Source organism: Podarcis bocagei (assembly GCF_964188305.1).
Source record: "Podarcis bocagei genome assembly, chromosome: 12".
Taxonomy (NCBI): Eukaryota; Metazoa; Chordata; class Lepidosauria; order Squamata; family Lacertidae; genus Podarcis; species Podarcis bocagei.
Window position 1 is genome coordinate 52,838,490 of NC_138137.1, and position 15,456 is coordinate 52,853,945.

At 48.8% G+C, this 15,456-nt stretch overlaps 1 protein-coding gene across 1 annotated transcript; it reads left to right on the forward strand.

The window, feature by feature from the left end:
* Positions 1-364: 364 nt before the first annotated feature.
* XIRP1 (xin actin binding repeat containing 1) lies at positions 365-15,094 on the forward strand. The gene is made up of 3 exons (XM_081163430.1): positions 365-450; positions 3,629-3,682; positions 5,903-15,094. The coding sequence occupies exon 3, from the start codon at positions 5,904-5,906 to the stop codon at positions 13,515-13,517; it is 7,614 nt and encodes a 2,537-aa protein (XP_081019556.1). The 5' UTR covers positions 365-450; positions 3,629-3,682; position 5,903; the 3' UTR covers positions 13,518-15,094.
* The last annotated feature ends 362 nt before the right edge of the window (positions 15,095-15,456 follow it).

Sequence of the window (15,456 nt, forward strand, 5' to 3'; positions counted from 1 at the left end):
TCTGGACCCTGAAGCAGTAAGCTTCCTAGCAGGAGGGTAAGGCTTCATTCCACAAATGGGCAAATGCTGGGATAGCTCAGCTGGTAAAACACAAGCCTCTTAATCTCAGGTTCGCAAGTTCGAGCCCCTCGTTGGGCAAAAGATTCCTGCAATTCAGGGGGTTGGACTAGATGACCCTCTGGGTCCCATCCGACACTACAGTTCTGTGATTCTGTGAAGTAGCATTTCTACTGGTGCTGGAACTCTGGCACACATCTTAGCGTATCTATCTTTGTCCCTGTTGCAGATGAGAAGACCCTGGGAGTTTTAAACAGCTCGGGCCACAAAAGCCACATACTTTGTCAAGGACACAGGACGGCCTCGTTCCCCTCTGTGAAGGAGCGGTCCGTTCTCTATCTATCTCAGGCAGCAGCTGCCGCTGCGGATCTCTCCGGTGGTCTGACAGAACCCGTAAGTTTCTCAGCCTTGACATTCCTCCCATTTTTCTGAGCTAAAAGAAGTATTTGAGCCATGCCTTCCTCCGGCAAATGGTCATACTGGGATAGAGGAGAACTGGGGCACAGGGTGGGAGGGTGAATGCTATTATGGGAGTGTGTTTTTGTGGTCATCTTCCACTGTCCAAGTAGCTAATATAAAATGCATAGATCTGAAAAGGCTGTAGGGCAATTTTAAATGTTCAAATAATTGCAAACACAGTATTCAGATTGGCATCAGCTTGTTTCAGGGCATATCCATGTGATAGCTTAGTTGGTTAGAGCATGGCGCTGATAATGCTAAGGTTGTAGGTTCAATCCCCGTATGGGATTGAATATTTCTGCATTTCTGGGGGTTGGACTAGATCAGTGTTTCCCAACCTTTTTTGGGCAAAGGCACACTTGTTTGATGAAAAAAATCTCGAGGCACACCACCATTACAGCCCCGTGACATCAGCGCGCAGCGTCACGCCGGGAGGGACGCACGAAAGTGTAAGTTTCAATTTTTTCCCCTCCCCCTTGCCGGGGAACCTCCAAGCTTTGGGGGTGGGAGGAGGCAGCAAAGCGAGGCAGGAAGGAGAGCGCAGCTTGGCTGGGTGAGCTTTGGCGGGGCGGGCGCTGCGGACGGAGGCGCTGCCCGCCGAGCTCGCAGGCAGCCAGGCAGGCAGACGGCGAGAGCCCCGCGCTGGGCGGCCTCTCCTCGCCGCCGCCGCCCCACCTCTCGCCGCCCGACTCGCCCGCCTCCCGCCAGGCAACATCTCGCGGCACACCAGGCAACATCTCGCGGCACACTAGTGTGCCGCGGAACAGTGGTTGGGAAACACTGGACTAGATGACCCTAGCTCTACAATTCTATGATAACTAGCATGAATTAGGAATGGTGGAGAAATCCAATCTGGTTCACATTTCTGCATTAACCATCCTAATTTGAACTTCCGACACAATATGTTGACCGAAGCACAGCTCTCCTTCAAAATTGGTTCTTCTAATTTTGCAATGCAGGTCTCCAACCAAATAATGTGTGCAAAATTAATATATTAGGGGGGTGGCTCTTTAGAAATGGATATATTAGTGAAAACAACAAAAGCAAAAAATGGACTTTATTAAGGGAAATTTGCTTGCAATACAAAAATGTATATATTAGGAGAAATTTGCACTAAAACACTGGTGATTTTTTTTAATGACTTTTTTAAAAATGCCTACTGACGAACTGAACTTACTACTGGAAAAATGAGGAGACAGAAATTGAAAATGATAAAATACAGCCAACCCAACATGAATCCAGAGTGCTCTTGATGCAAAACGGACCAGGGCTCCTGCACATTTAACAGTTGTATAGAAGAGGACCCTTCTAGGGGTTCAGCAATAAAACCGCTAGCACATTTGAAAAAGCTAAGCAGGGTTCAGTGTGGCTTCAAATTGGATGGGGGACCGCGTGTTGAGATTCACGCATTGCATAGGGTTGGACTAGATGACCACCGTGGTTCTCTTCCAACGCTACATTTCTATGATTTTATGAAAGAGCCTGGTTGCTAGAGGAGGCTAAATGGACAAGTAGCATCATTTTCTCACAGGGTCCAACCAGGTGTTCCACAGGGATAACAACAACAACAACAACAACAACAACAACAACAACAACAACAACAACAACTTATTTATTACTTATACCCCGCCCATCTGGCTGGGCCTCCCCAGCCACTCTGGGCAGCTAAAAACACGATAAAATATCAAACATTAAAAACTTCCATAAACAGGATTGCCTTCAGATGTCTTCTCAAAGTCAGATACAGTGGTACCTTGGGTTACACACGCTTCAGGTTACATACGCTTCAGGTTACAGACTCCGCTAACCCAGAAATAGTACCTCGGGTTAAGAACTTTGCTTCAGGATGAGAACAGAAATCGTGCAGCAGTGGCGCGGCAGCAGGGGAGGCCTCATTAGCTAAAGTGGTGCTTCAGGTTAAGAACAGTTTCAGGTTAAGAATGGACCTCCAGAACAATTTAAGTTCTTAACCCGAGGTACCACTGTAGTTGTTTATTTCCTTGACATCTGATGGGAGGGAACGCAATGAGGGAACTGCCAGAAGGGCCTTGGTGCTGGACCTCAGTGTTCAGGTTGTATGATGGGGATGGAGACGCTCCTTCAGGTATACTGACCGAGGCCGTTTAGGGCTTTAAAGGTCAGCACCAACACTTTGAATTGTGCTCGGAAACGTATTGGGAGCCAATGCAGGTCTTTTAGGGAAACCCTCCAGGAAGGCCTGAGCACATCAGTATTCTGACCACCTGTGATTCCGAGCAACTGGTACACAGAGGCGAGCCTTCCCTGACACTGGAAGCAGTTGTAGAACCATCGTGGCTAGTAGAGATTGATTGCCTTACCCTCTAATTCGTGTTAAAGCCATCGAAGTGCGTGTCCAGCACTGCATACTGCCTGAATTTTAACAGCTGGAATTCCCTCTTCTACACAGCTGTGAAAAGTGCAGGACCCCTGCTCTCTTTTTCATGTGCCCACCCTGCCAAAAAACCTGGGGGGTAACAGTTGGTGAGAGCGCAGAGGATTCTCTTTTGGGAACCCCCATCTCCCCGATCCCATCCTATGCTGCTGCCACAGTGAACTACAACTCCCAGAATTCCATGGCCAATGGCAGAGGTGGGTTTGGGGCAGTGCGATTGGTTCCTCTGCAGGGCCCAAGGGGACGTCTTCTCATCTCCTTCCCAAAGCCTAGTTAGCTCTTGCCCAGCTTTGGGAAGGAGGAGGAGGGCTCTAGGACCCTGCCAGAGCCACATGCCTCCTCCCCAAAGCCTGCTCCTCCCTTACCTGGCTTTGGGCAGGTGGCCCTGGGCTGGGGGGGGGGGTTGTGTGTCAAATCTTGGCCCCACACAGGGTTCCGGATTACCAAGGTCCACCCCTGGCTCGTCAAACCAGTCTATGCATGTAGAGCAGGACAAATACGCCTCCACTATGGTGAAACTGAAAGATCAGAATATTAAGATAAAATAGCTTTAGAGAAATGTGCCTATACACTGACATTGAATGTGGTATTTCCGTATTTGTAGCTTACAGGCCTACCAATATGTATTTAGTGATGTGTGTGTGTATATATATATGTATGTATATATATGTATAAATCTACTTTCTGTGTTTCGTTCAGAATTTCATACACAAGATCCCTTTCTAATTCTCCGCATAACCAGAAAGCAAATAAGGTAGGAAATCCTACAAACATAGGTGTGGTTGCCTAATCCAGTATCTGTAGGCGGTTGTGCGGTTTATGCTAACAATGAATGCAGGCTTTGTGTCTCACGCTGAGCTTCAACATCACCTTGTGTTTTAAACCTCACTAATGTAGAATTGGCGGAAAGCACTAAACGGCAATTGAAACTGGAGTGATTTGCAGTTTGGTTTGCAGTGTATGGATTTCTGTTGTTGTTGCTGTTGTTTACTAATACTCTGTCCAGACTTTTGTTTACTGGAAATGCTTGTGCATCCGACTGAGGGACTCATCCTGTACAAAAAGCAGGTGGGACTCACCTGTTTAAATTCTGAGCTACCCATTGCATTCTCTGCGATGTCGGATTCCTCTCAATGGCACCCTCTGTGCATCAGGTTCAAACACGGAAGGGGCAATATACCAAAATCCACACTCTCCATATTAAAATTCAGCTCTTCTTCAGGAGGGGAACTCCTCTGAATTTTGCAATGCGGTTCCCCAACCAATGAATGCATACGAAACATGTATATTAGCAAAAGCTGCATGCATTAAAAGAATGCATTTTTTTAAATGTACAAAAGTGCATTGAATTGAGGGGAATTGGTTGCCAAATTTAATTAACTGTGTGCCAAGAAAAAGTGTCTATTAGGAGCAACGTGCATGGAAAGGCGTATGAATTCTCATGCAAACATTATTTATTTATTGCATTGCTATGTTTCCTTTTCCTCCAAGGAGCTCAGAGTGGGGTACATGGTCCTCCCTCTCCTCATTTAATCACAACAACAACCCTGTGAGGTAGTGAGAGGCAGTGACTCCATGGCCATGTTAGGATTTGAACCCTGGTCTCCTAGGTCCTAGTCCCAAACTGTAGCATACTGGTTCAAAAATTCACAAATGTATGTGAAAATGGGGCAAACCGAATTCAAGACTGGGAAAACGTGTTGTTCTCTAACCACGTGGTGCTCTCGGGTGCAATGGTACCCTCAAGGTCTTCCTTTGCTACCCATGAAGCCTTTGAACCACCACTCATTTCCCCCTCGGTCATGAGGTGGTGAGGTTCTCTTTTCCTGTCACAAAAAGGACATAGAGTTGAAGAAGGAAGTGGGAAGACTGACACTCCTTCCCACTTCCTCTTTGAGCTCTATGCACTTTCCAAGGCTCAGATTCATCTACAAGATTCAGCCTTTACTCAGATCTCTTGGAAAAGCAAAGCACGAATACGTCCCTTTCTCTCTTTCTGCCTCTTTGGCAGGGTATTGCATATATTAATATTGCGTAGCTTCAAGCGGTTGGGTGCATAAAAACAGACTCATTTTGGAAATAGCACATTACCAAGGCCCATAAGATGAATTAAAAACTTTACTTGCAGAACTTTGTTCAAAGCATAACAAAAACATCAGATGATACATCCAAACAGTTCTATAAGACATATTTCAGTCCAAAGCATAGGCTCAGCATCTTACAAAATATGAAATAATTCCAGCAGAGGTCTGTCTCTTCCCACATCCTGCATTCCTGCTTGGGGCTGTGTGCTCCTGGAGAACTTCATTTACATCCTCACTCTCACAGAGCCTGAGAACAAAAAGCTCCAGCCACCACCCTTCCAAGATGGTGAATTTGCAGTTCAATGTCTCTCATATGATCTAAAGTTAAACACTCATGTGTTAGCTAGCAGAAAACATCAATAGTTAACTGTCAACTGAGTTAAAGCTCAGTCTCTTAGAATGCTGCAGTGGAATTTTCCAATGTTAAACCTTTCAGCAATACGCAGGCATTCCCATACCAGTGTGAATTAAACAATTATACTTAACACAGGGGGGCTGGTCTTGGAAAGGGAGGAGAGAAGTGACCAGAGGTCATGGCACCTGCACTCGCTCAAAAATCGAAATGCACCCACGGACTTGAAAAGGTTGGCAACCCCTCTTCTAGCTAAATAGAAACATAGGACTTAAAAACTGAAGAAACAAGCACCTGGGAAGAGTTTGTGTTGTAGCGTCTCACTGGAGTTACGGGTGTCTTTAGCACCACTAACCGGAAACCAGTCGTGGTTGTTCGAGTTTGCAGTGGTGTGACGCTTGTTGTGCTTTGCAGGTATGGAATGAACACGCAGCTAGGCATATAAACCCAAGTTGCTGCATGGATTTGACCTTTCTCACTAACAAACTGACGAAGGGATTATGCTGACTTAAAAAAAAAAAAAATTGTTTCCTTAAGGATGGCAGAAGCTCAGAACGAAAAGTCTTCCAAGGCAAACATCAAGTTGGATGAGGATTTGCTCCCACCTCCTCCTCCCCAGGATTCTGCCTCAGCCGCATCTTCCGCTCCCGCGACTCAGGATACTAACCCTCTGCCTCCACCTCCTCCCAAGGAGTCCTTCTCCAGGTTCTACCAGCAGCGCCAGGTGAATGAGCTGAAGAGACTTTACCGCCATATGCACCCAGAGCTGAGGAAAAACCTGGAAGAGGCTGTGTCAGAGGACCTGGCAGAGATGCTGAGCACCGACGACCCTGGCGCACAGGCCATAGTGAATCTAGATGCGGTCCTTCCAGGAGAGGTACAATCCATGCGCTGGATCTTTGAGAACTGGACGCTGGACTCCATTGGAGAACGTCAAGCCGCCAAGAAGGTGACCGAGGAGGAAGGCATCCCGAGCGGAGACGTGAAGAACAGGTCCATGAGGTTTGAAAGCCAGCCGTTCAACGGAGACAACCTGGTCTCTTCGGCCCAGGCATCTGAGAAGGAACAAGCCAAGGGGGATGTACACACGGCTCGGTGGTTGTTTGAAACCCAGCCGCTAGACTCCTTGAACAAAATGTATTTGGATGAGACCGACTTGCAAGAGGCAGTCCTCAAAGAGCCCGTGCAGAGAGGGGATGTGAAGGGGGCTGCCCGGCTCTTTGAAACCCATTCCTTAGACGCCTTGGGCCGCTGCAGTTCGGTGGAGGAGCAGAACATCTTGCAGCTGAAGTCGGAGATTCAAGAGCTCAAAGGCGACGTCCAGAAAACCGTCAAGCTCTTCCAAACCGAGCCCCTCTGCGCCATCAGGGACAAAACAGGAAACATGCACGAGATCAAATCTGTCTGCAGAGAGGAAATACAGAGCAATGCCGTGAAGACGGCCCGCTGGCTCTTTGAGACCCAGCCTCTGGACACGATCAACAAGGACACCTCCAAAGTGCAAGTCATCCGAGGGATATCGCTGGAGGAGGTGGCCCCGGGGAACGTCAGCGGAGCAAAATGGATGTTCGAGACGCAGCCCCTGGATGCCATAAGGGAATTTACCGTGGAAGAAGCAGACTTCAAGGCTTCTCCAGACCTTATCCAGGGGACCGATGTGAGTAAGCAGTGTCTCCTTTTTGAGACACAGCCTCTTGACGCCCTGAAAGGAGAAGCCTCCGACAGCATCCCAGCCAAGGAGGAAGTTATCAAAGGCGACGTGAAGTCAACCCTTTGGCTGTTTGAAACCCAGCCGATGGAGACGCTGAAGGATGACTTTGAAGTGGGTCATTTGAAGAAAGTAGAGCTTTCAGAGGAGGAGAAAGGAGCAGTGAGGCAAACAAAGCATGTCTTCGAGACCTGTCCTTTGGGCAGCATCTCCAAATCTCCACCTGAGGACTCCTCGGCCACCAGCGTACAAGAGGTGGAGAAAGGCGACGTGCAGGCCTTCAAGAGCCTCTTTGAGACCCTCCCCTTAGATAGCATCAGGCAAGCGAGCACCGAGGAGCCTATCAAGGAAGGAGAGGAAATCGTTCCAGGGAACGTCAAAGCCAATCAGCTGCTGTTCGAGACGACGCCTCTGTACGCCATCAAGGACAGCTTTGGGAACTTCCACAAAGTCACCTCTGTGAGCAGAGAAGAGGAAGTTGTGGGCGGAGATGTCAAGAACTACAAGTGGATGTTTGAGACCAAGCCCTTGGACCAGTTTGACGACAGCATCCAAAAAGTGGACCTTATCAAGGGCATCACTAAGCAGGAGGTGGTTGCCGGGAACGTGGAGACAGCCAAGTGGCTCTTTGAGACGCAGACCATCGACGTCATCCACAGTCAGATGAACCAGGCAGAGCAGAAGGTCTCCGAGAAAGGAGACTCTTCCCAAGGGGGTGACGTGAAGACCTGTAGGTGGTTGTTTGAGACACGCCCAATGGACACCCTGTATGAGAAAGGGGAGAAGAAGAAGCAGGATGGAGAAGAGCCTGTGCCACGAGCAGGTGTCAAGTCTTGCACGTGGATGTTTGAAACACAGCCTTTGGATTCCCTGAAAGGCCAAGAGGAACAATATCTGCAGGTCAGCAAGACCTATTGCCAGGACGAATTGCAAGGGGTGGACGTGAAAACGGCCAGGCACCTGTTTGAGACGGAACCCTTAATCAATAACGTCACTAGTGACGCAGATTCAAAGAAAATAATCCGGTACTCCAGCCGTGTGGAGATCCAGTCCGGCGAAGTGTCCAGGGTGAAGGAGTTTTTTGAAGCGAAGCCCTTAGATTCAGCTGGTAAGTCCAGCCCATCCATGAAGGCCATCGATATCCCAGCAGATGGGAACATCGAGGCAGGGGCAGTGCACAAGTTCACCTGGCTCTTTGAAAACTGCCCCATGGATACCTTGAAAAGCAGCACAGAGGGCATTCAAGAGGTGCCCCCCGAAAAGGACATCCGAGGTGGAGATGTCGGAGGCAAGAGATTCGTCTTCGAAACCTACTCCCTGGATCAGATCCACGACAAAGAGAACGAGATGCAAATCAAGAAAATCCAGGAAGAGACCATGAACAAAGACAGCGTCAAGTCCTGCACGATGCTGTTTGAAACACAGCCTCTTTACGCCATCCAGGACAGAGACGGAGGATACCATGAAGTCACATCTGTGAAGAAGGAAGAAATCATGAAAGGGGATGTAAAAGGTGCCCGGTGGCAGTTTGAGACCAAACCCTTGGACCAGATCAAGAAAGACGAAGAGGTGTTTGTGATCAGGGCTGTTACCCAAGAGGACGTCAAGAAGGGAGATGTCCAAACAGCCAGGTGGAGGTTTGAAACAGAGCCTCTGGATTCCATCGCTGATGAGAAGAGGCCTGTCTTGAAAACTGTTGACGACGTGCCAAAGGGGGACGTCCAGTCCAACAAGCAACTCTTTGAATCAGAGCAAGTGAGTCAAAAGAAGTACGTGAGGATGGTCAGTGTCAGTGATGTCCAGCAAGGAGATGTGAGGACATCTACCTGGCTTTTTGAAAACCAGCCTATTGACTCCCTTAGAGGAGAATCTGAAAGCACCTCCGGCCTGAACACGGTACAGAGGGAGGACATTGCCAAAGGGGATGTGAAACGCTGCACGTGGCTGTTTGAGACTCAGCCCATGGACAGCCTGAAAGACACAGAGGCTTCTGCGAGTGCTGAGCCCCAAGAGCTGGTCCCCCAGGCCGACGTGAAGAGCACCACGTGGTTGTTTGAAAGCACGCCTCTGGACAAGCTCAGCGCTTCTCAACACTGCACAGAAACAGAAGTTAGGGAGAGAACCATAAAGGACACTTTGGAAGTTCTCTTCTCCTACCAAGTGATCCAACACGACGGCATCCTTATCGAAGCCAACGACATTGAGAGCGTCAAGATGGCCAAGTATCAACTCGGCAGCCAAGGAGCCCCCGAAATCCAGAAGGAAGAGGTCATGGGAGGCAACCTGCAAAGGATCTTGATGCGGCTGCTTCAGAGGCCCAACGTGGAGAGCCAGGGAGTTTTGGTGCAGGAAAAAGAGAGTGGGGATATCAAAATCAGTGCAGTGCAGCTCTTGGGGTCTGGCAAGGCTGAAAAGAGCCTAGAGGAGTTGAGCAGCAATGCTGCAAAGGCTCTCCAAGAAGTTCTTAGCCAAGACGCCTCAAGCAAGAAAGGGATCGTTATGCAGGAGACACAAATGGGGTCAGCAAACTTGACCATCTACTCTCTCCTCCACCGCGTTGCTCAACAGCAGCAGTTTGTCAAGGGGGATGTCAAGTCGACGATTGGGAATCTGTTGGCTTCTGCCCAGGAGCAGAGGGCCACGGCGACCGTCCGGCGAGAGAACAATGAGAGAGGCAATGTCCAGCTGTACACCAGCTGCATCGAAAAGGGAGACCTGGATTACTTAAAGAACCTCCAAAGGGATTCTGAGATAGAGGGCCTGGTTTCCTCGCAAGCAAAAGAGGAGTCCCTGAAAACGGTGGAAGAGGTCAGAGTATCTCCTGCCCAGCTGCAGGAGGGAAAAACTGTGACAGAAGCAGCAGACATTGTGCTGGGGAATAGCAGTGGGGCTAAGCGAGTGGTCTTATGTGAGAGCAAAGAAGGTACATTAGAAAGGAAAGCGATGCATGCAAGTGACCTAGGTTCCGCTGCGCATTGCCCTGCGCAAACCCTGCCCCCTGTGATAGTCAAAGAAGGTCTTGTTTCTGGGGGTGTTAATTTGCCCATGGAGTCAGTGCAAAAGGCACAGAACGGTAGCCACAAGGTAGCCAGAGAAGAACAAATTATCTTGGGCAACAGGAGAGAGGGCACAGCCGTCATCACCACCACCACCAAGGTGGCAGATCAGAAGGATAATACAGCTGGGGTGACCCAGTGTTCCACGGTCGGGGAAGCCAGCCAGATGTCAGCACAGCCCAAAACACAGGTTCTGGGGAGTGACCTTCAAGCAGCGATGCAAAGCCTACGGCTAGCCACAGCAGAGGCCCAAAGCCTCCAGCACCAAGTCCAGAGCAAGCTGCAGAAGACGACCGAAGAGATTCACTTGAGCCCCGCGCAACCCCAGGCTGCCGTGCAATCCATTGCAGCAAACACAGAGGGCTGCGTGGCCACCAAGCAGCAGCAGCAGCAGCAAGCGAGCAACGTCACCTTCCTCCGCGTGCAGGAGGCCTCCAGGTCCCATGCAAGCGTGTCTCAGAAGACCATGGTGTCCCACGCAAAGGTCAGTGCTTCTGAGGAAGTCCAGGGAGGTGCGCTGCCCGTTGCAGCCTGCCCGGACAGCCGAGCTGCGCCTAGTGCAGGTCTTAGTATTAAGGACGGCCTGTATACTGCCACGCCAGTGAAGTCCTATGTAAACCCATTTGTCGAGTCTGATTACAAAGAGCACTCTTCCGTTCCAGAAGAACGAGAGCAAGAGGCGATAATCAGAGGGGATGTAAAGACCGCTATCCGGGCCCTCCAGAGTGCCGCCACAGAACAAAGAGACAAAGTAGACAAAGAGGACGTTGTCCGTGGCAACTTAAAAGCCGCGCTCAAGTCCCTGGAGAAGTCTAACGTTAATGTCTCCAAAGGAGATTTTAAAGCGGCCATGATATACAGGAATGCAGGGCTGTCCCATTCCACTTGTAAAAAGAAACATGAGTCTCAGTCTGTTAGTAGTCAGGCAGCTGCTGTAGCGGCTTCAGGCTCGCAAGCTCTTAATGACTTTCCTCCTCCTCCTCCAGCTTCAGCTTCAGTGATGGCCGAAGGCAGCTCGCCACCCCCAAGCAAACTGAGAGAAGCAGAGGCTGTAGAGCATTGCCTGCCCACCCCACCCCATGTTCCTCAGACTCTCCCTCCTCCATCTGCCAAGCCCAGCAACCAGCGTCCTTTAGAGAAGCCGCAACTTCCCCCCAAGCCCGACGTTCTCGCCCCACCAAGGAAGAAACCTGTCCCACCTCCGAAACCAGACTTCCTTTTGAAGGAAGCGCCGCCCCACCCTCCCTGCTGCAGGAAAGGGCAGTCGGGAAAAGCGGTGCCTCCCCTTTCCCCACCCAAACCTCCAGCCACAACTGAGCAGGACACGCCTATGGCTTCCCCCACGAACCAAGCCAGGGCACCTGGGGAGGCTGACGCAGGGAAGAAATCTGCATGCGGAGACGATTCGACAGGTTGCCCCGTGCCGACTGTCATCACGGACGTCGCTTTTGAGAAGAGGGCCACGAAAAGTACCGTCAAGACCCCTCTGCAAGTAGCGGAAGAAAAATATAAGGCAAAGAAGGAAGAGCAGAGCAAAGTGGAAGCATCTTCATCAGAGGAGATTAAAAATGGGTCGGTTGCCTGCAGAGGAGGGAACTGCCACCCTGCTACCCAAATCCAAGGATCTCCGGAGTTGTGCCAGCAAGAAAAGAGTTGTTTGCTGCCTGGCAAGCAAGATTCTCTCTCACCTCTTGGATGCCAAATGGGTCTTCCTAATTTGGAGGGTTGGAGGAAGCCATATCTCTCTGCAACATGCGAGGCCAATATTCTGAGAAAAGGAACCGTCACAGCCCACGTCTCCTCATCGAAGGTAGAAAAGGCAACCGTCATTGGAGCCTCTGCTACAAAGAGAACAAGTCCAAGAGCACAAGAAGAGACACCAGGAACTTCTGGTTCAATGTCTTCACAATCAAAGCAGTTCTTTAAAGGGCACCAGTCTGTGAGCAGCAGGGGGTTAGGAGAACCGGAAGCGAAGGCTGAACAAGAGACGGAAAAGGAAAAGCCAGTTGTGGTCATGCGGGAGAAAGCATGCAGAGAAACCGAAGACGAACGTCGCAAGAGGCTGTCTGTCCACAAGGAGGAGATCATGAAAGGGAACGTCAAGGAAGCCATGGAGATATTTGAGAACCTGCGAAGGCAAGAGGAGCTCCAGGAAATCCTAACCCGGGTGAAGGAGTTTGAGGAGGAAACCTCCAAGGTGGATGTGAAAGCCTTGAGAAGTCTCTTCGAGAACGTCCCTGAGTGGGTGGTGTATCACAAAGCTCACCTGGCGAAGCAGCCCAAGGCGGAGAAGGCTGGGCAGATGAAGGAAGCACGCGAAGATGCCGACAGCGTTTCGTCGGTGGAGTTAGCCTTTGAAGATCTGGAGAGAGCCAGTGCTGAGATCATTCATCTAAAGGAGCAGACCCTGAGCAGGCTGCTAGACATTGAAGAGACCATCAGGAAAGCCCTGTATTCTATTTCCAGTCTGAAATCCGAATCAGACATAGCTGGGCTCTCCGGACTTCTCAAGGAGTCTCTTGGGAGTTCCCAGGGCCTTGCAGCTGGCAACAACATCCGCAAGATCAGCATTGTCTCCAGCAAAGCCAAACAAGAGAGAGGGGCGCAGAACTGTGAAGAGGAAAGGAGGCACGAGGTGCCCAAAGTGGAGCTAGGGGTCCCCTGCATTGTTCAGCCTCGAGCCACTTCTCCTTCCTCCCCTTCCTACATCTCCATTCAGTCAGCTGCACGGAAGACCGCAGAATCCCCCAAAACGGCGCGTTCCTCTTCCTCAGACTACTTGGACAGGGCAGCAGAAAGGGACACGTTTGCTCAGGATATTTTTAGCTCCTTACCACGTCACTCGGTGAGGTCTGACGGCTGCAACTTGACCTTCAGTGAAGGTGAGCAGGAGCTCATCAAGATGAAAAAAGGAGGGAGCTTAATTAAGCAGCAATATCTCCGTAGTCCCGACCATCTCCACCTTAGCAGCAATGGTGATCAGGAACGGGAGACATCCCAAAGCTTGACCCAAGGAGGAGTAGCTCCCCTGAGCTCTTTAAGCCCATCAAATCCACGAAGGCAGAAAAGCATACTAGAACTTCAGACAAGTTCCGATGGATCCAAGCTCTATGGGGCTACTCGAACCGTAACGGAACAGTATGAGGAGGTGGACCAGTTTGGAAACAAAATCATCACTTCTTCCACCACCGTCACCAAACAGTCAGAGACTCAGACCTCCTCCACATGCGACATGGTCTCCTGCCCTACTAGATATGAAGTGACGGCCTCTCCAATCCTTCGTAGGTACCTGAACAGCCCAGCAGAAGACTTCCACTCAAACGGAGGCAACCAGGAAACAGGGGTGGTCTATGTCACTTTCAGCAACTCCAAGTCTGCCAAAAAATGAATCAGATAACAGTGATGGCGGGTGGTCTACCAGCTAGCTAACCTCACCCCAGGGCTGAAGATTAAGCCGGCTGGTTTTAATAAGACCCAAATGTCTTTAATCCAGTACGTTCAAGATAAAGGAACTGTAAATTACGGAAATTGCATGACAGGAGGAGCTCTTCAGCTTCGCCAAACTTTTGCAGAACAGTCTTAGGGTTTGTGTAAGACTGGGACTGATGAACTCCAAACCGGTTCTGGAAGAAGATGGCTTCCTGCCATCACAGTACAGACCTGGATTTAAAGCTGAAGGGAAAGAGATTGGGGCAACTGCTTTTAAGAGTGGGCCCTGTGTTTAAGACTTCTTCTAAGGCTTGCTCTACTGTCCTAGGCCAATGGTCCAACAGTCTTTCCCCCAAAAAATAGACAATCAGATGTTCAAAGCAGAGGTCAAAGAGACAGACACTGGACACAACTAAAGAACCAGGGAGCCAATATTTTTGGGGAGATCACCAGTGTTGAAGCAACGATTCTTCAACATCAACTTCTTTGGACTGGTCATGTTGTGTGGATCCCTGATGATTGTCTTCCAAAGCAGCTACTCTATTCTGAACTTAAAAATGGAAAGCGTAATGCCGGTGGTCAACAAAAGAGGTTTAAAGACTGTCTCAAGGCAAATCTTTTAAAAATGTTGTATAAACACCAACAATTGGGAAACACTTGCCTGTGAGCACTCCAGTTGGAGAACAGCCTTGGAGAACAAAGGTGTCATGGGCTTTGAAGACGCTCAAACTCAGGACTCAAGGGAGAAATGTGCTAAGAGGGAGGCACACTTGGCAAATCCACACCGTGATCAACTCCTGCCTGGAAACCTATGTCCCCACCATGGAAGGATGTGTGGTTCCAGAATTGGTCTCCACAGTCACTTACGGACTCATTGTTAAAACCGTGTTTTATGGAAGACAATCTGACTCGGCTACGAGGGATCGCCAAAAGAAGAAGATACTCAACCTGCGGTGCCCTTCCCCCACCTCTTATTTCGATTGACGGAAGCCCCCCAACCTATTTGCTCCCCTTACTCTCATTTCCCACCATGCCATTTGCCTACAGACACACCCATGACTTCTCTATAGCTAGAAATTGAAACAGTTTTTATCACAGCTGTCAATAGCTTTGGCGTTATTACATTTCCAACAGGATATTTAGAGCTATCCATATGTAGCAAGAGATCCGTATCAGGATGAAATACATAAACCCATATTTAAGAATTCCTATCGTTGTCTTTCCCTCTTAATGAGAAAATGGGGGGAGGGATTCTAGAAAATACCAGGGTGTTTTTTTTGCATATTGATGGTTATTGCTTTCCTCTCTTTTTTAAAAAAAAAATTAGAACTGTAATTTATTATTCGTTGTTAACATGTCTTTTATTCTTAGACTCCTCGCTTTCTTACCTGTTCAATATTTAAATCAATTGTGAAACCATGTAAGAGCAATTTTATTACAATGTTTTGTATATTCTCAAGTGAAGATTTTAGGTATTTTGTGGTTGTTTTTTTAAAATTTGCATTCTGAAGGTAAATTTGACTTTCTGAAAAATAACTTGAGTCAGTTTGTTTGTCTGCATGGGCGTGCTTAGTCAAAAGAGTTAATTCCTTTGAAATCACCCATCAGATCACTTCTCTTCATGAAGTAGTTAAATCTGTCTATTAAAAGAACCAGGTGGGTTTTAAATGACCATGAAACAACAATGAAAATTCCTGAACATTTTTACAATGTGGTGTGATAGGGGTGTTTTTCATTAATTGTCTAGATTGGCCAAAGACCTGTTTGTTATTTTATTTAAACTGACCATTTCAACACCAGTCAGACATTCTTCATTTCCATGTTTCTCTCCCAATTACAGCAGTCTGGTGTACAGAAGTTAAGAAAGTAAAGAGAATCACTTTTACTAGGCTGAGTGA

Bases quoted from the DNA above. Each gene is read 5' to 3' on its own strand.
- XIRP1 (XM_081163430.1), top strand. From the start codon at position 5,904: ATGGCAGAAGCTCAGAACGAAAAGTCTTCCAAGGCAAACATCAAGTTG.